The 22,218-nt window shown below is 35.2% G+C and overlaps 1 protein-coding gene across 1 annotated transcript in view; it reads right to left on the bottom strand.

Annotated features, from left to right (window-relative positions):
* Positions 1-21,557, bottom strand: part of LOC124367633 (protein KIAA0100-like) — a 103,924-nt gene extending 82,367 nt beyond the window's left edge. The window contains exons 1-8 of the mRNA XM_046824607.1: positions 21,320-21,557; positions 16,023-16,149; positions 10,589-10,780; positions 9,451-9,711; positions 8,067-8,213; positions 6,421-6,621; positions 4,657-4,773; positions 1,498-1,675 (exon numbers count right to left, since the gene is read on the bottom strand). Coding sequence (XP_046680563.1) covers positions 1,498-1,675; positions 4,657-4,773; positions 6,421-6,621; positions 8,067-8,213; positions 9,451-9,711; positions 10,589-10,780; positions 16,023-16,149; positions 21,320-21,378 — 1,282 coding nt within the window. The 5' untranslated portion in view covers positions 21,379-21,557. The remainder of the gene's footprint in view (positions 1-1,497; positions 1,676-4,656; positions 4,774-6,420; positions 6,622-8,066; positions 8,214-9,450; positions 9,712-10,588; positions 10,781-16,022; positions 16,150-21,319) is intronic.
* Between the last annotated feature and the right edge of the window lie 661 nt (positions 21,558-22,218).

Below are 22,218 nucleotides of genomic sequence, written 5' to 3'. Positions count from 1 at the left end.
GGGACTCCACTGTATATGGAAACATTCATAAAACTATGAATAAATTGTCTTACACAGTTAATAAATACCGTTAGATAGATTTAAGCTGATACATAACTATTTAAATAATTTTAAGTTCAAAATTCTTCATACATTTTGTTTTGTTTTCTTTTAATTCTTTTTTGTAAAAGTGCATAACATATTTGCCTTAAATTATATCATGACCAAAAACTAAAAAAAGTTTTAAAAAAACCAATAAATTCAAACAAGAACCAAACCGTTAACTCATAGACATGTTTTGATATTCTATTAATGAATTTTTTTTAGTTCCTAGCTGGTTTTGACTGTAGAAATAATTTTATAAAAATTGTGGTTGACATGTTCTAATATTAATTGATATTGATATCATTAAAATCTGTTATTTGACATCAAAAACATTTTTATGCAAATGTGAGATACTTAAAAGAGACACTTTAACCCTATGCACTCGAAGGAAGTATTTTATAATTTGTCCTTGGAGCTCGAATGGCCAGCTCTACTAGCAGCCGCGATTTTGTCGGAAGTGTGGATTAATTTTTGCCGTAAGGTTATCTCAGCTTGTACTCTACCTGTAATGGCCAAGATATAATACGTCCATAGCTCGTACGGCCAGTACCACTGGCCACTAAACATAGCAGTTATTTTCTAATATTCTCTTTGTTTTATAATAAATGGTGAGTGCTGAAACCTATCAAACAGCTTTATTTTAAAGTAATTTTAGGTAAAGCAGTAAATTTTAAATTAGCCTATAAACCTAAAAAATTTTACTAGAAGACATGTGCTAACTATTCTTGACTACACATTGGTATGTATTTTTAAAAGTTTTATTCTGTGAAAAAATGTAAAAACTGAGAAACATGTAAAATAGTTCATGTCTGAGTATAAAATAACTGTAAAAGCTTACTTTATAACATTTTATTTACATATCTTTGATAACAATATACATATAAGATTTTAAATTTCCCAAATATATGTTTATCTTTGTATTAGAAAGATTCATTAAAAATAAATTTTAATTATTTTCATTTCTTCTTTAAACATTTTAAATTACTATGCACATACACGGAGGAAATTGAATAATAATTCCAATCTGGGGAGGCATACAACAAATATGCCGTTGAGCTGCCAATGAAAGTAGCGCGGCTATCTGTACTGGCCATACGAGGACAAACTCTGGCAGAACTAATGCGAGCTGTCTGCAACCTTGGTGTGGCCAGTGCTGCTGACCTTTCGAGCGCAAAGGATTAAGTCTTGATATAACAACAGAGCTGTTTGTGTTATATAATTATGAACTTTACAAGAAAATAAGAGAATATCTAAATTTCAGATTTTTACAATTGTAAAACAAGTAATTACAAAATTTCCTAGACCGTTTTTAAACTATGTTCTACTCTAGCGCACTGTACTGGATCTAATTGTTCTAGGAATCAACTACCAATTCTTTTGTGTCACAATATGAACTGTTTATAGATGACTTACTGACAGACGAGGGATCACAGGTGCACACAACCTTGAGGTGGTTGAAGCCTGACACAGCGTCCACAGTGGTCTGGGAGAGTCGCAGTATTGTCGTCACGTTGAGCAGCTCTACCTTCCCCTTGAGTTCCACTCCTTGCAGCCATTCCCAGTCGGACACCTCTTCCTCACCCTCCACCTCCTGACAGGCATTGAAGGAAAATTAAATACGTTTTCTGGTGTAAGATAAATAATGAAAAATCACAATATCCAAACTATACTACAAAGTCACTAATAGGGTGCAATAAAAGTTTTAAAACGATTGACATTTTAGGCTCTGAACTAAAATATTGATGCTGGAAAAAACTTAAATTAACCTTATGCCAGGTGCTGAACAGAGATTTCCTCCAGGCTATTTTTATCACTTTGAAAAATTTAATTTGTCTCATGGCAGTGTACCTTTCAAGACTAATTTTGGGAAGTATATGGATAGCCTCCTACCTGTCCTTGTAAAATGCTGTCAGTGTGAGAGTTACTTCCATGAAACACTGGACGAAATCTATTGTCAACATCCGATTGTGATAGCAGGGCCTGGACACAACCTGTTGGCGCCCTACCGTTTTGTTTTTCCTGGATGAATACCTAATCTGTGTGCACCTAGATATGTGACTAGGTATTATTTTTAATTTGTATTGTTTTATATTTCAATTTTGTGCAATGGAAAGTGATGAGGAAAGACTTACTAGAATTTTGGCCAGTATCGAGGGGGAAGAAATGTATGAAAATGTCCTATGATCAGGTGGTTTAGTTGGAGTACTATTGGATGATAGTGCATACTTTATCTTTCCTAAAAAAAAGAAAGAGATTCTTCGTGTCCTTTTTAAACACCAAAGACTGTCCTATCAGATGATAATAATTTACCTTTGGGAGCAACGGTACCCGACTGTGGAAGAAACTGTTTTAAGTAGTTAACGTTGTCATTGTGTAATAACTATGCACAGTAAAAGATTGAGAGCCACAGAAACACTATGAGAAAAGTAATACTGCGAATTTGTCGGTTCATGAAAATCGAGGTACTAGAAATCAAGAAAGATTGCTGCAAATGATCATGTCATTTCAGACCTCAGTGCTACCAGAGTGGCTGGATAAACAATAGTGCATTTAAAACAACAAAGTGTACCATGTGAAAAGTTTTAATTTGATATGAACATTCATCTGCGTTTTGTGTTAGTTGTAGTGGATCTGATGAGGATAAAAGTCACCAGCTCACCAGTTCACCATAAGAAAGGTTTGGTACGAGTAAAGAACATCAGAAATGTATACATTGTCATTACAAAAACTAAGACAGAATAATTATTAAAAACAATTAAAATAAACTATAGTAAAAAGGTTTTGTATTTTTTTATACTTAAAAACATATTTTATAATTCATAAGTTATGATTAATCATACAAACTTTAAACTTACATAAAGAAACTACTACAGTGCTAACATTGTGAAGAATAAAACCAGTTCCAACCACTATAATACTGATTATTTGCTAATCTGATAGAAACATCTGTGATCACATAATGTTTTAAAATTTAAGTGCTCAATGGAAGTGTAAAATCTCAACTTAGATCTAACTAACAAGTGTGTCTTAATGTACACTTCCACTACACGGAAATAAATGATCAGTTCCTGATCTCAACATCAAGTAAAATTGTTTAATTTGGTACATCAATATCTATGTACAACATCCCTTTATTCCTAAATTCCTCCATCATCAAATTTTTTATTCATTACATAACCTCATTTATACTAGCATTAAGGTTTGGCAAAACTTGTCTTTGATGTTTCGAGTGACTATGTAATACAACAACATTACTGGAACTGTGCACACATCTATGAACACTGCTAATGCACTAAGGTAACACGTACGTAAACATGCCTTTTGGGATTTTTTCCATCATCTCACTCTGAACGCATTGATCATGAGCTCCTACCACCAATGTGCCTGTAGTAATATTATATAATGGTAATTGATCAGATAGCAATGCCAAAAGTTCATCTCCTCAAACGAATGACTGATGATGAAGTAACAGGAAAACTAGTAACTTGGTTTTTTTTCTCTTAGGACAAGAATATCAGAAATTGCACTTAGTCCTAAAAGAACCTTTTGGGCTGTCTCCGGAGTGAAAGGATATTCTGGGTGGGTAACGTTGAGGGTAGGGGCTTCTGTCAAGGTCCACAAGGAAGGATTTTGGGCACTAATATCAGTCATTTGTACTTAAAAGAAGGGGAGGCAAGCTCTGTACCAGCCTCTCCTGTCAAAGCAAGCCCTTACATCTTGGCTAGCAACCTTAATACTCAGGCAACCTCAACCAATTTTAACAGTCATCTCCCGCAGTAGACTGGACTTATCGATCTACCCTTGCATCTCAATATCTCTACATTTGTGTTTAGTGATGTGCCAGTTTAGTGACATCTATAAGGTTGCCGAGATTTAAGTGCCACGCCAGTTTTTGCTGTATCTAGTATAGGTTTAACTGGAAGGTATAAATCAGCCAGAAGTAAACCGTCCTGGGGTAGTCACTTGGTTGCTTCTCCCATTATAGCTCATTCTTGCATATAATTATTATTAAGTACTCTTTTTTTAGTGCCTTTTTAAAAGAACTACTTTCAGTGCGGTATGTCAAAGAAATCTGTAGTTATCATCCCTGCTAAACTGATTTCATCATCAGTTAAAGGCATCCCTTCTTTATGTGTATTATGATTCATTCAGGATCAAGACACTTGTTTTTCAGGGGGTCTACAATATGTGGAGACTAATTTTAGGCATAATGCTGAATTAGTTTCCAGATATCATTTAAACTTTCCTGGAGAACTTCTATACCTAACTAGGAATAGGCAGGAAGATATTGGAAATTATATCACTCGCCTTCGCCATTCCATGTCATCTATCCCCGCATTTCATCATTGGTACCTGTAAATGTACCTGGAGGTCCTGCGGTTGGTGCAAGTATGTGAGCAGTCAAAAGTAGACATTCTCGTGGTCATACAAGACTAAGAGGTTATTGTCTACAAACTAAATGTACCTGGAGGTCCAGCAATTAGTGCTAATGTGTGAAAAGCCAATGGTAGACATTCTCAATACCAATGTCAATACAAGACTATGAGGCTATTGTCTACAAACTGACCATACCTGGAAGTCCTGCGGCTGATGCAAGTGTGTGAGTAGCCAAGAGTAGACATTCTCGTGATCGTAAGAGGCTAAGAGGTTTTTGAGAGAGAACTGGACGATGATCACCTTTTCCATGACCTATTCAAACATCAGTCTGGCTATTAATGTCTTTCACAATTCTTAAATAATATTAAAAGATAACCATAAATCTACTATTGGCAGTTGAAACCTCCCAAGACAGCAGGTAGGTTATTTTTTGAGTGACTTGCATCATTATCATTATTTGTTGTTTTAAATTCATTATATACCAAACATATGTTTTGCATAATTTTCCAAAAAGTCTTTTTTGAATCAAAACTATTAGTATTTCGATCAATAAAGGTTATTCTTGATTACAATTTTAATTTCTTTAACTGAGCATACATACTAAATGTTATGAAATATACATGGTTGCTACAAAATAGTAAAAAAATGAATTCACTGAGTTCAATTCAATGAGTGAAGTATTACTACACCATACAATGGCTTCATTGTGTTGCAGTGAATGCATGTTCGCACGGTAAGAGCGTAAGTTGTCACTAGCATGGTACCAAACTGCTAATTACGATGACTAATATTTCCATAGATTGATTGTCCAGCTTAAAAGGTTATCTCCATTAATAATAACTTAAAATATTGGATTTTATTATCCTCATTATGATGTGATCAAGAATCTAAAAACAACACTATAACAATCACTGTGCTAAAATCAGTTAAATAAACTATTTTTGACTCTGGTTAAACAAATGACGTTTTCATAATAACAAAAATATTTACTGTAATAATAAATTTACTTTTGAAAAGAGTATGCATATATTGAGTTTGAATTAAACAACTGTGACTCATAGTTGTGAGATTGTAAGGAAAACACTACACAGTAGTAATAAGAAATCCATAATTTTTGAGTCACAAATTTTTTCCAAATGTGGTATTAGAGTAGAATGAAAAAGGGTAATTGTATTAAATAGCTAGTATCCAATAGTTATATATTATTAAATAGCTATTATTAGATTAATGCATGGTTATTATAGATGAGCTGCTTTGAAAGCAAAGCAACCTGTTAAGTAAACAATGCGGGGGGGGGGGGGGGAGTGAGAGAGAGAGAGATGTGACGAGGAAGAAGAAGTGCAGACTTACTTCTCCCTCCACATTCCTTACCAACCACTCCTCAGTCGCCACTTTACCACTCGTAGGTAGTGTGTTACACAACAGCTGTTTTACAAGCCCAGTAATAATAACAACAGCTGTTAACAATAAACCATTGTTAAAGTACTTCTTAATTATTCTAACACATTAAATAGATGCAATGGACTGTTCTTAACATAAATAATATTTGTTATTCCATCACAACAAGAATGACAAAACATGGCGTGATGCTCCAAAACACTAATGCAGGGAAGCAAAGCACTTGGTTCTCACTTGTGTCTTGTAAAGGAAATAGATCGAGGAGTGAAAGAGGGGGTGGCGGTAGGCGTGGTCGAGCTCCTGCACCTCCCTCCCCTTATGCGCAAGAAATCTTCGGTTGCTTTCAAAGCGGCTCATCTATAGTCTGATTGTTAAGTACTGGTTATCTCATCAGTTTAAAATTTACACCTACCAATTTTAAGAAAGATAGGACAAGTACCATGTTTTAACCATTACGCACTTAACTTGTATGATTTTTTTATTGAAATTTCAATTAAATTCAGTAATAACTTTGAACAGTGATAAAACTATGAAAATATTCTATAAGTAGATTTAACTCACCTCAGCGTCAAAACTAAGTTTGTTAAGTGTGAGGAGCCTGCTGGTGTCTTTACTGACATGGAATCCATTGATTTTGAGTTCCACAGCCAGCTGGGGCCAAGAGGCGGGGGGGATGGCGGGGGCGAACTTTGTCTTTAATTGGAAGAGTTGTAGAGTCGCCATGTCTTGCAGCAGAGCGTCTTCCAGTTTCAGGGTCAGCAGCTGTCGAAACGTATCGGTAGCCAGTATTTATCAGAGGAAGAAAAACATTATTGCTAACAACGGAAATATATACATTCATATATCAACTGAGCTTGTTTAGTGAATGTCTTGGGTCTTGTGCAGAAAATGAACGAGTGGTTGGTCAGTCTGTTAGTCTCACAGTGGACGTTACATTCGCAGCGAGTCTGCGCTAGTATCACCTTATTGTTAAATCTTAATTTACAGTATTGTGAACATGTATTATGGCAAATAATATTATTATTATATAATACAATATTTAGTAATTATTTACCCAGAAAAATTAGGTATCATGTATATTTTATAAGTCTAACAGCAGTTACCCGGGGCTTTGCACGCAATATCCTAGGCTTTGCACGCAATATTCTGGGCTTTTCACGTGTATGAGCACTTCTGGTTCAATTGAATTATATTCCCACTGCCAAGGTTGAGTTTGCCTTGTTGTCACAATCAAGAAAACCCGTCAAAAAGTGTATATAACCTGTGACTCATGCTGCAACACTATTTTCAATGAAACAAACCAATACTGAATTATTTATAAAGATCCAAAACATGACAAACATAATGACCTACTCTATACCTTGGAGGCTGATGCAATAAAGTAGCAGATAATGACGGCAGCTGAAATTGACGTGAACAAGGCAAAACTACTGTGCATGTCTGAATCACAGGTGGCTCATGCCACACACAAGAAATAACTGATCAAATCAAATCAAATCTGTTTTATTGCTGAGACAATAATACATCGTATGGCAAACGTCAATTAATAATAATATCCTAAAATTTCAGTCATTCATACTATAATACACAAACAGACATACAATGTTTAAAGTCACACCTCTTTCATTCATCGCCAATGCAACCCACTTCGAACAGCGGTGTCATTCTTCTAATTGGGCGGCCTCCCAGTTGAAAGCCAAAAACTCACCTGCATTATAAAACGCTTGAGACACCAAGAAGCGTTTTAGGCGAGTCTGTACAAACACTGTACAACTGTACAACACTGTACAAACAACTGTATAAACAAAACGGCACTGTACTTCATATACGGCATGACCCATCCCTCACTCATACATAAACATACTCATTATTGTAGTAATTATAAAATATACTTCTCGCCCCTTCAATCCCCAATTAAATCAGTAAAATACTATTAAAAATATATGTTCCACAAAACGAGTAGGTTTGATAAATTCCGGTAATGTTCTCAACTAACAATGGACTACGAGCACTGTGACAACAATCATTACTCATGCTGCAGTTGACATGAAATGATTAATTATAACAAAATTATTACTGGTTGATCTCAGCTCATATATATACAAAGACTTCTGTTATATTTCATATATATGTTTTGATTGCAGAACTTTCACGGTCACTAAGTACTTCAATATTCTGCAAGTTCTGAACTTCCAGGCAAGACTGACCTTGGGGATGATGGGAGCGAGTCTCTGAACGATGATGGCAACATCAGGTTTACTGGAGAGTGGCTCTGGCTTGTGACGCTCCTGAACGAAGCTGTAGAACCCATCATTAATCACAGCCTTCGTATGTTCTAGCCCCACATACACTTCCTGTAAAAAGCAGTATTTAGTAGATGTCAAAGATACTAACAATCACAGCATTAGGATGCTCTACAGTACCATAATCATTTTCTGCATCACTCATAAAAATTTAGTAGACTCATATAGAGCAACACCCCCAGCTTTCATATAATGCACACACACTTTCTTTTACACTCATACAAATGAAAAGCCTGTGTAACAAACATGCACATTTAGATATATCAGTCGATATTAATATTCACAGCCTAGGCTCGACTTTTAAGTGCTTAGAGCAGCATATTTTGTAGGGAATAAAATGAGGAAATATATACAAACTAAAAATTAAAGATGAAATAAAAGAGATAAAGTTTATTACAACAAACCGTTTGAAACATAGCTGAATATAGGGAGGAAAAGTCTCTTTCCACTGTTCGATAATTATCTTTCTGCTGGCTAATGTACCTTACTTGATGAAAACTGATCACTCCTCTATTTGGGCATATTATGTCACATCTTATTTTCCTAAGTAAAAAGTAAATTAGAATAATTGAAGGGTAAACGTGTTCACCAGTAACAATAACTGAAAGTGCGATAATCAGTGTCACTTCAATTCCATGGCAATTTGCGTTGATCAAAATTATGCACTTTCATATCTAACAGCTAAGATTTTCTCTCGACCTTGGAGCTGCTTCGCACAGGAGACAACCTGTTCTATTGATGGATGACAGCCCTGGAGCTGGAAGTCACGCATATAAATATCTAGTCCCTTCTCCCCTTTGGAATTTACTTTATTTGTGAGTGGCACAAAAAAATTGTGAAACTTTAGTGCACACTTTATTTTTTAATAAAATAAAAGAAAGCCATCTTGTGCTTCTTTGTCTCTGAAAGCAGCAATTTTCTGATTAATTGTACCTGATTGCAACAAATGACTAAAAATTCTAAAAAATTAGTCCTTTGCTAGAACATTGCTTGCAGCTAGGGCCATCATTACCTCAGAAAGGCACGTATTGACAGCATGACGAAGCAGCTTGACGCTGGATGATCTAAAAATGATATTGACCAGCAGTGAATTAGAGTTGTGTGGTCTAATCTAACTTACCTCGAGGGACAGTGGGCCTTGTGCTACGAATGTTGCCTCAGCAGCTAGTGCCACTGACAGCTCAGCGAGACAGGCATTGGCAGCATGACGAAGTAGCTTGGCACTGGATGATCTAACAGTGATATTGACCAGCAGTGAATGAGAGTTGTGTGGTCTAATCTAACTTACCTCGAGGGACAGTGGGCCTTGTGCTACGAATGTCGCCTCAGCAGCTAGTGCCACTGACAGCTCAGCGAGACAGGCATCGGCAGCGTGACGAAGCAGCTTGGCGCTGGATGACCTAACAGTGATATTGACCAGCAGTGAACGAGAGCTGTGTAGTATGGAACCGTCAATGTGGATGTCAGTCAACGTCATGTGGAGGAGCCACTCAGGACTGTCTGTCCACAGGAACATTCCCGTCACCGAGTGGATGTCCACGGCCATGAACTGCACAAAACATTATACTTGGTAATCATCACATTTAGTTTGTATGTAACTTATAGTATGTATTTAACTGTACACAATATGACTGTATATCCTTTATATTATACACAGGCATAAATTGTAGTACTTGTAGATAAACAATATTGATGTCTCATTCTATGAACTTATTTGAACAACAACACTTGGAATAAGTATAATTGTTTAGATCCATTTATTTTTTTTATTTAGATGTAGAGCATTAACATAAAATCACCATTGATTTCTACAATATTTTTATCCAATATGACCATACTGGCTATGAGGTTAGAAAGAGAAGGTACCTTACTATCAATAATATATGTGTAACAAAATTCTTTTATGATATAGTTTTTGTACAACCTAAGGACGGAGAGAGAGAGAGAGAGAGAGAGAGAGAGAGAGAGAGAGAGAGAGAGAGAGAGAGAGAGAGAGAGAGAGATGATTTGTGGTGGAAGGATCTTCTATACTGGAGAGCAGGTTGCTAATTTAGGTCTGGTTAACCCTTTCCACTCAACCTACAGGTAGGACCAGGGCTCACGGTTACAATTTACTGCGATTGGTATAGCATGGAGTGTACTAAGCAAGTCTTATTCTGACAATCAGATTTCAAAACTTCTAAGCTCAAAGCAACAGGAGTATTGAACTAAAAGCAGCCTGTGTTTGCGTCAATTTTGACATAATTGCCTATATCTGATGCACCATTGCTTGAGACAATATTGGAGTGGTAGCATATTAGCTGCTTCATACTTATACATACCTCTTATACGTTTCTTTACTCACCTCATGCCAGTCAGTTCTTAAGAGTTGGTACATGTTATATATTTCAAGAATACAATGCTGTTAGAATCATGACAATTCTGACCTGAGCAAATGTGATAACAGTGGGTGGTATCCTCTGGTTGTGGAATGACGGAGGGGGCTGCCAAGGCCGGGGCTGGCCACTTCTCTTGCTCCTGACATCCTTGTTGATCCTGACATCGTGGACCACCACTGACAGCAACTTCGCTACTTCGCTGCTCAAGAAACTGCTCCGGAAGCTGATCTTATCTATGTGCTACAACACACCCCAGATGCATTACTGGCAAACTATACAAAATTGTTGCTAACTATAAAAACATCAATGAGCCTCGTTACTACTATAGGTCACACATTTTTTGTATACATAATTAATTAATAGATTAACACAGCCGATGATAAGAATCCTAGAGTTTTATATAAAATTTGAACCATGAAGATTCTAGTCTAGTTTATATTGATCCCAAGCTTTTATAACCCAGTTTCAAGTGTCAAATAAGGGCTATCCGGAAAGTAACCGACATTTGACGATTAGGCTACTCCTTTTCTATCTCTGTCAGTGGCGTAGCGAAGGGGGGGGTCCAGGGGGTCCGGACCCCCCCCCCCCCCGAAATTTTAAGACATATTAAAAAATAAAGCATGGAGCAGGAGAAAAAAGGACAGTTATCGTTACTCTTGTCTACAAACATTAAATTGATTGATTTCACTGATTGAAGTGACCGTTGTTAAAAATATAATTGTCCTTTCGTTTAAATCATAAAGTATCAACGATACTTTTGGGCTCGATCTTTCGGATAGTGTAGTGTAATCACGGTATTTCTATAGGGCGCGGTCACGTGACGTCGCAAAGTAACCTGAACCGTAAACACGGCGAACAGTTTTTTAAATTAGCGACCACTTCGTTCATAACTCGTCGTGGGGACGTAAAATGACTACATAAAATTAAGTTAAGACGTTGATTTTAGGTGTCATTAAACTGTAAACGTGTATATAATTATCGAAAAAAAATCACTTTCGGTCGGAAAATACACTTGAAAAACTCTACTGATTAGAACTTCAACTAATTTGGACTTCAGTTATAGAGGTAAACGTGGTGTTTTCGAGTGAGTTTAGGACGACGATTTTTGTTATTATTAAACTGTACACTGTACCTATATAATTATCGTGACAAAAATCACTTCCGGTCGGTAAATACCGAAGGAAGAGCTCTCTACAGATTCAAGTTTTAACGATTTTTAGATTTCACTGGTTGAGTGGTTTGAGGTAAAAGTTGGTACTTAGAATTATGTTAATACCTAAAATTCAATGTCCTAACAGGTAGTCGAGTACAGTTTAATGATATACAAAAACTCGTCGTCCTAAACTCAATCAAAAATACCACGTTTACCTCAATAACTGAAGTCCGAAGTAGTTGAAGTTCTAATCATTAGAGATTTTCAGGTGTATTTTATTTCCGACCGAAAGTGATTTTCTTTTCCGATAATTATATACTCGTCTACATCTATCAGTGAAATCCAAAGTAGCCGAACTTCTAATCAGTATATTAGAGTTTTTCGGTGCATTTTCCGATCGTTTTAGTTTGATCTGTACCCGAGCAACGCTCGAAAATTGCCCTCCTTTTCTAAAGGGTTTCGGCCGTCAGTAGCCCAATGTCCCCGAAGGGGTGTTTCATTTTCTCCACAGAATATAGTTGTGTCAATTATACGCTTGAGTGAAGCTCTGTTTTGTTCTTTTTCTTTCTTATCCAGTGAATCTACTTCACTTTGGTGCCTTCTACTCGGTGGACTAATTTGGGACTTCAATAAACGTGGGGTTTTCGATTGAGTTAGGCGACGATTTTTGTTATCACTAAACTGTACACCATACCTATATAATTATCGAGAAAAAAATCACTTCCGGTCGGTAAAATACCGAAAAAAAAAGCTCTCTACAGATTCAAGTTTTGCCGATTTTGGATTTCATTGGTTGAGTGGTTGAGGTAAAAGTGGTACTTAGGATTATGTTAGGACGGTGATTTTAGGTATGAATTCAACGCCGACTAATACATATATAATTATCGAGAAAAAAAACAATTAAATCACTTTAAATTAGCGACTTTCTTCCTATGGAGTCCAACAGGGATCTATACTTGGACCAGTCTTGTTCCTTGTGTACATCAGCAGGCGGAAACTCATCGCTCCTGGAGAGGGAAAATGGTCCAGTATGTTAGCAATACAACGCTCTGCATTAAAGCTCCAACAAAACATGAAGTAGAAATCATTTCCTTTTTAGAACTGAATTCATATATTCAGTTTTTTCTAAATTAAATCTGAGGACCAACAACTCCAAATCAAATGCACTAAAATTTCTGTTTGCGGCAAAGAGAGATTGAGGATCGCGCTGCTGTGATGGCGGACGATGTCCTCATAGAGGAAACTGATTTCCACCAAGTTCCTCGGAATGTACCTTAATCGAAGTCTGACTTGAGACAATCACATTGAAAGTACCTGCTCAACGGTTTCTTCAGGCATTTATGCTCTACGGAACCTTTCAAAATTTTGCTGCCGGGATGTACTAAAAATGGCCTACTTCGGCCACTGTACATCCCCATCTAATGTACGAGTTGAGGCTATGGGGCCAGCTGATCTAAATACAAATTTGAGCGAGTATTTAGAAGTCAAAAGAAAGCTGTCCGCATCATTTCAAAATTTAAATCCCGAAATTCATGCAGGAGATGCCTTTAGGGAGCTTGGATTGCTAACTTTGCCCTGTCTCTACATCCTCGATGTCGCCCTGTTCTGCCGATTTAAGTGCGAGTCTCGTCCGGGCCAGGGACGTATATCAATACGGGACAAGAGGCAGGGGACAACCTTCGGTTACATCCGTACAGAACAGCCGCATTTAAACGTTTGCCATCCGAGGTTGGTGTTAAGCTGATCAACAAGTTCCTGATGAAATCAAAAAATTTGAATGAACCAACAAAATTTTAAAGCTCGATTGGGACACTTTTTTGGTGTCGAGGGTGTTTTATTCAGTGGAAGAGTTTAAGATGAGCCGCTGGGATGAAATTTAAAATTTAAACTAATTCGATCATCCTCTATTTCTGGTGGTAAAATTTAGAAGATTTTAAAACGTATGGCTGTAAGTATGTATCAGTCTTAGGAATGAGTGTGGACTGTGTATGAACGGGTATGAATGGGGGGCAATTTAAAATAGATATACATATTTCTAAATAATTTTAATTTGACGATTGTATGCAATTTGTATTATTGTTGACACAATAAAAAGTATTATTATTACCTCCGGTCGGAATATACCGAGGAAAAGCTCTACTGATTCAGATTTTGACGATTTTGGGTTTCACTGGTTGAGTCGTTGAGATAAAAGTGGTACTTAGAATTATGTTAGAACATTGATTTTAGGTATCAATTGAACGCGACTAATATCTATATAATTATCAAATAAAAATTGAAAAAATCGCTTCCGGTCAGATAATAACACCGGAAAAAATCTTACTGATAAGAAGTTCCGATACTTTGGATTTTCACTCACTGAGGTATTATTTCATTTTCCTTAGTATATTCCGATCGGAAGTGATTTTTTTTTTTCTCAATAATTATATATTTATTAGTCGGTGTTGAATTAATCTCTAAATTCAATGTCCTAACATAATTATAAGTACTACTTTTACCTCAACCACTCAACCAGTGAAATCCAAAATCGTCAAAAAACGAATCGGTAGAGAGCTTTTTTTTTTTTCTATTTACCGACCGGAAGTGATTTTTTTCTCGATAATTATATAGGTAGTCGAGTACAGTTTAATGATAACAAAAGTCGTTGTCCTAACTTAATAAAAAAAATACCACGTTTACCACAATAACCGAAGTCTGAAGTAGTTGAAGTTCTTCAGGTGTATTTTTATTTCCGACCGAAAGTGATTTTTCAGATAATTATATACTCGTCTACAGTGTAATGATACAAAAAATCGTCATTATAAATCATTCATAAATACCCCAATCAGTGAAATCCAAAGTGGCCGAACTTCTAATCAGTAGAGTTTTTCCGGTGCATTTTCCGACCGTTAGTTTGATCTGTACCCGAGCAAACGCTCGAAAAAATCGCTCTTTTCTAAAGGGTTTTCGGCCGTCATCAGTGGCCCAATGTCCCCGAAGGAGTATTTCATTTTTCTCCACAGAATATAGTTGAGTCCAATTATACGCTTGAGTGAAGCTCTGTTTTGATCTTTTTATTTCTTATCCAGTGAATCCAAACATCACTTTGGTACCTTATACTCGGCCAGAATCGAACTTCGTAAAGTTTCTGTAGGTATACAAGAAAATTTGTGGTACTAGAGTTGCTGTGAGAGTTTAATTTGCCTATTACTTCTTTCCACTTTCTATAAGGCGTAGTTACTTAAAGCTCCATATTTTTGGTATTTACTTTTACCAGTGAATCCGATTGGCAAATTAACACACAAAACGTCCCCCGGATCCCCGGTTTCGGACCCCCCGAACGAAATTTCTGGCTACGCTACTGATCTCTGTATCCTCCTGTTCACACCAAGAACAGCTCTCATTCATACCTTTCAAAATTAGGTTGTCAGTGTTCAGTGCATGTGTTTCTCAAACCTTCTTTTTCTCAAAAATGACAATGTTAAGATCAGTAGTAAATTTCCATCAAGTTTTGTTTCAAACGGATAATTAGTGCGGAGATGACTAAAATTATCCTTTTAGATGTAGCCATATCCCCGACTACCATGAATTTGTGATTCAACTGTTTAAAAAAATACCTGCAGTAAGGTTGAAAGAGATCCGCGTTCTCATCGGCCTTAATCATAGAGAACCTTCAAAAACATTAAACATGTGCAGTTAGCATTCAAGGAATGTGGAAGTTGAAGGAATATTTGGATATACCAAAAGCCATCGTTGCTGAAATTTTGAGGATTTGGATTTGAAACAGGTGGTACCAATAATATTTGTTCCGAAATTTTTGACAGAAGATCAAAAGGATTGGCGTTTTGAAGTCGTATAAGACTTGTACAAAACCATGACCACTAATCCTGAATTAGAATAAAATTGATCACCGGCGATGAGACATGGTTTTACAATTATGATCCAGAAACAAAAGTCCAATAATCAAACCCTGAATCCAATACCTGAAAAACGTTCAGCAAGTTCTTTACCAAAAAGACATAAATGCACCACAAACACACTTAAGAGTTCCTCCTTGCCAGTTTCACTAGCACATTCTTACATTCCCATTTGCTCAAAATAGCGTGTGTCAAGTACTTTTAATGATGCCTGACTATCTGAAAGTATTAAATATTCCGCTCCTTTTGGCTTCATTTGTATGGGCCTTGTGGCGCATGATTCTATTGCCATGACTATCACTTGGCTTAAACCACTCAAATATGCCACTGCCATTTTAGATGCTTATATAAATAAAAATAAGTAACTACTTTGGCTATAACAGCAACTAAGAGATCTGGCTAAATCTTAAATCTAAGAGAAACATCTACTTACGATAGTGAAACCATTTTTGTATATAACTACATCCTTCAGTTTGAAATAAAACACTCCAATTTGACCGATTCGAATATCAATGTTAAATTTTCTACTGATATACCATGTCAACAATTCTGGTATCAACCTGAAAAAAAAACAAATATTTTATTTTATAGTATACCTTAATGTTTTATGACTAGATATATGGTAGTCAGGTGAAAAGACTCTTGAATTTTATTTAGTGTGTATATATATATATATATATATATATATATATATATATATATATATATATATATACATATACCTTTTATATTATATATATTTTATTTAGTATATATACATATATGTATATATACATATATATATATATACATACTAAATAAAATATATATAATATAAAAGGTTTAGGCCTTATCACTTGAAACTTAATTAAGTCTTAGTTTTGAAATGAATGTTTGAATAAATATGTGCTGGCTAAACATTAAAATGAAACATTTTGTAATACCTGATATGAATTACATCATTTTCAGTGGGCTAAAACTATTTCCAAATTCGAATTAAAATTTTTAAAATTTATTCTCAAAAATGTAAAAATAGTGACACGTCACAACTAGTATTCTTATGAGTGTTCTTGTTCAGGAAGAAATATTGTACACAGAGACATATCTCATGTCTTTCCTGCACGAAATTTCTTGTGACAAAAATATAGAATTACAATCCCTTATTTATGCGTTCTCTTGATGCGGGTAAGTAGTAGTAGCTATCACACCCCCCATAAGATTATTGTAAAAATATTTTATAATAAACTGTACAAGAAATTCAATTGTGAAACACCCCAATTAATCTAACACCAATGGAACCTTAATAACATGAATTTTTCGTTAGCATAAAAGTTTTTACATCTCCTTGAATTCCTGTATCACTCAATGTAAAAAATACCTCAATAACACACAGTTCTGTGGTCGGTAACATCTACAAGACGAAGTTTTGATCATCCCAGATAGAAACAGGACACAACATAACATGAAATTTCATTATTGTGAACATCTATAGTATAAGATCTACCTCTTGAAGAAAAAATTCCCACACAGTAACTTTGATACGTCAAAATTTAGTGAAGAAACAATGAGAGTGACAAGTCTAGACTTCACCGATCTGAATTATCATACATCATTGACCTTCCTGGGCTCAGTGATGTTTACATAATCGGTAGCACGTTATGTGTCATTATCGTCACAGTATTACAGCATTGTCGGCAAATGGGAAAAAAAAGTGTAACGTGCCATGTAACGAGTCTAAAAAAATGTAAGTTATTAAAGCTATTGAAGGAAATTAAAGAAAAAAAAGGAAATTAGATATTACCAAAAAGTGTCCACTATTATTAAAAACATTTCAAATTAAAGACAAAAATGGGACTTCGTGACATGTATAAAAGGAAGAAGTCTAGTGAATTTGTGGATATTGAAGAATGAGTTGGTTAAAACAATATAGTGACAAGAATGTGCTGATTGGAGAACTAGTGCTTCACGAAAAAGCAAAATAAATTTGTGGAAAACTTGGCTGTGAATGTTTTCGAGCAAGTAACGGATTGTTACAAACTTCTAAGAAAAGAAAAGGTAAGAAATCGTTTTTCGAAAATTGTGTGGTTAGAGTGCAAGTGTGCATGATGGGGTTTGTGTCGAATGGAAAGACAAACTATCTGAACTTGCAGAGGGGTATGAACTGGAAGACATATTTAATGGTGATGAAACTGTCCTATTTTTCAAGTGTATGCTGGACAAATAGCACAGAACAAATAACCAAACTACAGTTTTAATAACAATCTCGCTAGGCTCAAATAGCAGAGTACCAACAGTAACTGAAGTCATTAGTCATTGGAAAATCCAAAAACCAAAGATGTTTTAAAAACGTAAAAAGCCTTCCAACAGACTATATGCCAAACAAGAAGGCATGGATGAATGTGATGTTTTTAGTTCCTGGTTTATAAGCATTTACAAATAAATGAAAAGGAAGAAAAAAGATTTCATTGTTCACTGACAATTACACAGCTCAAAGTTGACAAACATCAAATTCAAATTCTTATCAAAACACGATTTTTAAGATCCAGCCCATCAATTGGGGCATAATAAAATATCTCAAAGTTTATTACAGAAGGAAGGTTGTTCATCAGTTTCTTAGTGATTTAGAATGCGAGACCCCAATAAACATTGATTTACTCAGCCTTGTGGATGGTAAGAAAGTCATGGCAAGTATAATGCAAATGACAGCACAATTAAAAAAGTGCCTTTAAGACCGTTGAAGTCAAAATTGAGGAACACTCAGGCCAACCATCCCCAGAAGATATGTCACAGAACTGGACAGAAGTGCACTAGACTTTGATGAATTCCTTTTGAAGATGACATAGCAGTGTGTGTGGTGTATTCTCTGAAGCTGATATTCTATTTTCAGTGCTGGCACACCACGACGGTGATGGATATGGGGAAGAAGGTGAGGTAGAAAATGGTAAGTGATCAACCCAACCCTTCAGTGAAGGATGCACATGATGTACTCAATGTTTAGAAACGTGTTACACTTAAAAAAGTGTAATGAGTGAAAGTGTTGTTAACTCTATTGTGGAACTTGATTGTTTGTTGGATAAGCTCATCACAACACCATGTAGGCAAAGTAAAATTAGTGATATTTTGCAAAAAAAGGTTTCAGTGCCAGTTGCCGTACCGGCAGGCTTATTTAAATTTATCAAGACATTGATGAAATCCAGGAATAGGACTATGGATATATTTTTGTTTTGTTTCTTACTGCATATACTTAAATAAAACCTAGATACTAATAATTCATTTAGTTTAAAAACATTTTTCTGTACTTAAAGGAATCATGTTTTATTTGTTTTTAGTTTAGTTTTATGTTGTCAAAACCAATGGCTGCCGTATAATAAGAGACTACCACCACAATTGAATTGTTGATAGTTATGATTACTACCAAAACCAAAATTTCAAACTGAATCACGTTATAGGGATTAATTAATTACCAAATAACTATAATTAGAATGCTTTTGTATTCGATAATTTAGGTATTTCTAACTGACAGTTTGGTTGTAGTGGTGGGAGCTTATTATACCGCAACCAAACTACTACAATATACGAGTAGTTTTGCATATTTTAAAAGTTGCTATGTGTACTATGTGACTTGTATTTATGCAGTACAATATTTTAAGAAAAGTATCCAATTCTGTAATGAACGGTGATCCGAAAGGTGACTGGTTTTATTACAGGTCATTGGATATTCAGAAATCACCTGAACAGAATAGGTATTCCAGTTCAGGAAACACTGTGCAGGAAATGTGGCGAGGCTGACGAACCAGCCAAGCACGTCATATTTGAATGTCCGGCACTACAGAGCAAACGCTCAAGATCCCTAGGTGTTCTTATGCATACGGAAGAGGGGTTGGAACAGGAAAGCATTGTTCAGAAGATCTCATGGTTTTGTAAAGGCCTGGGATTTGATACAGCTTAAACCTGGGAGAGGGTGCACAATAAGGATGGCTGAGAGGCAACTACCAGGCCTAGGAAACATGGCCCTCTGTTACAAAAAAAAAAAATTCTGTAATAAAACGGTACTTGATTAGCATGGTTAATTTTTATATCGCAGTTTAATTAAGCATCTTCATCTTGGTAAGAAAATCCTCAAAATCACAAAATCCTCAACATAAATTTTTTAGAATCCCTGAGATATTCGTGGTGTTATGCATTAGATACGGCGGAACCTTGATATATCGAATTCCTTGATAAAACAAAGTTTTGTCATTCCTCTTGAATGTGCCATTACATCAGTGCTAATTTCTCATCTCTATATATTGAAGGTTTAAATCTAACTAACATTTCAACATATATCAACATTTTCCTATTGTTAACGTCTATATATTGAAGTTTCAATCAGTGCAACGAACAGTACCGTATTTTTCATGTAAAGACTTGAAACCCTCACCACCGACACTTATTGGTTATCTGTTGTTGCCAGTGGTGAATCACCACTCCACCCTCAGTTTGACACTGAGGTTACAGTGGTTCGAGTGAATTTAACTTGGGGAGACTTTAATAAGCAGCCTACACTCGTTTTTCGATTGCTATTATCGAACAATTCGATATACTATCCAACTAAATGTATGTAAAAATCGTATACAGAGTTAGAATAAATTACTGTAATAAGAAGAATGTCGTACATAACAATTTTAAATACACAAATTTTATAATAACATTACAAAACAACAAAATGAACTATGGTCTAGACACTTATATATCAAAGAAAACTTAAAATATTTTGCCCAGCTTGATATCAATAAGTAACCGCTTTTGTGAAATGGAGGAAAGAATTCTCCCCATGTGTTACCAGGAGCCAAACCCAAAAGTTGAAGCTTCTTAAACAAATCTCATCACTAGTAAGAAATATCTGACATATTTTCCTCGTATTGATCGCCATTTTCAAAGTCTCAAAATATTAGTTACTTCTTGTTGTTTATTGTTTACATTAAAATTACTACCTATAACTAAGAAGATGAAATCATATGATAAGTTAAATAAATTGTAGTATTGAATTATCATTTGGATAAAAACAATTGAACCATTCGATAATAGCGATCGAATAACGAGTGTAGGCCGCTTAATTAAGTCTACCCTTTAACTCACTCAACTGTGCGCGTTAACATTTTAAGCTATGACAGTAGGCCTATTTCATGTAAAAAGGTGATGAAAAAACAAAAAACTTATTAAAATAAATACCTATACACAATGTGGAGAATAAGAAAGAAGTTACATTGCAGAGGAGTTTGGTGTACCAGCGAATACTCCACAACCACTTGTTACTATACATTTCCTGATAAGTATTCATAATCAAACCTACATTATTACTGTACTTGTTTTGGACCTCTATATATCAAAGTCTGCCCCAGACAGCCTTGAAATATCAAAGTTTTGTATTTCCCCTGAGTTTCGATATATTGAGGTTCCACTGTAGTTCCTAACATTGCAAAAAATTAATTGGAAAAAATGATTACGAAAACCAATAGAAATTGGTCACTGGAGAAAAATCCTAAATCGTTTATTTCCTAGTAGTTTGCCAGTTACAGTATTGTCTCCAATCAATTATAACCAAACTTATGAAATTGTCAGTTCTGAAACACCAATAAATTGGATTACAACATAGAAGGTAATAAAATATTAAATTCAACAAGAATTATTTAGTCTTAATTTTAAATGTCAATGAATGGGATAGTAATACAAATAGCACAATAAATGAGGAAAAAATAAACATAACCTCACCATCTGCAGGCCAAATAAAAGCATCCACATACTACAAAAAATATCCCGAAACCATCCATTTACAACCTAATACAGTGCTACATTTATTAATTATGTATGTGCTATTCAAAAATAAATCTGTTTATGTATATAATGTGATAGATCATTATAATAATAATAATAATACAGAGCGTAAACAATCACAAATTCAACGTTTGACACAAATCAAATTAGTAAGTACTCAAAGCAAAGCAGGTGAAGGCTACTCAATGCTGTTCGCAGCTGGAAATCAGACGGTTAAAAAAAAACACGTTCCGACCAACGCGACGAGACGTTTGTTTTGGGACAGGCATGTTGTTAAACTAGGTAACTGATAGTCTATTAATTGTCCAGTAACGTAACTGAATATTATAACTGTATGTACTAAAAATATATTGATTTTAAATAAAAAGAAATAATCTAAATTGGTATAGTCCAAATGGTTTTTAGCATGAAGTAAAGGCAGTAATGGGCCGTAGATCATAAATAATTTTATTCAGCAGTTAAACAATATGCATTAAACAATATTATATGCATTACCCAGGTTAATTGCCACTAAATACATCAAGAAATGTAGACTACTTCAAATTAAGCTACTAGATATCCAAGGCTGGTTTATTGAAGTTAAAACTAAATTAAAATCAACAAATACAGTTAACATATCGTACCAAACAGAATGACTTACTAAAATATAAACAATAATACAGGATAGTGTAGAACCCTATACATTAATAATGATAACAATACAGAAATGACCGATGTGATAAGGAATACAGATAAAGATATACTCGTAGATATATAATTTAAACTAATGACTAATACATATATAGATATAATTGTATAAAAAAAAATTATGGTTGCCTGTAAAGTCGGTTTTACGG

Source organism: Homalodisca vitripennis, chromosome 8 (genome assembly GCF_021130785.1).
Source record: "Homalodisca vitripennis isolate AUS2020 chromosome 8, UT_GWSS_2.1, whole genome shotgun sequence".
NCBI classification, from domain to species: Eukaryota; Metazoa; Arthropoda; class Insecta; order Hemiptera; family Cicadellidae; genus Homalodisca; species Homalodisca vitripennis.
This window is presented reverse-complemented; position numbering and strand designations above follow the sequence as displayed.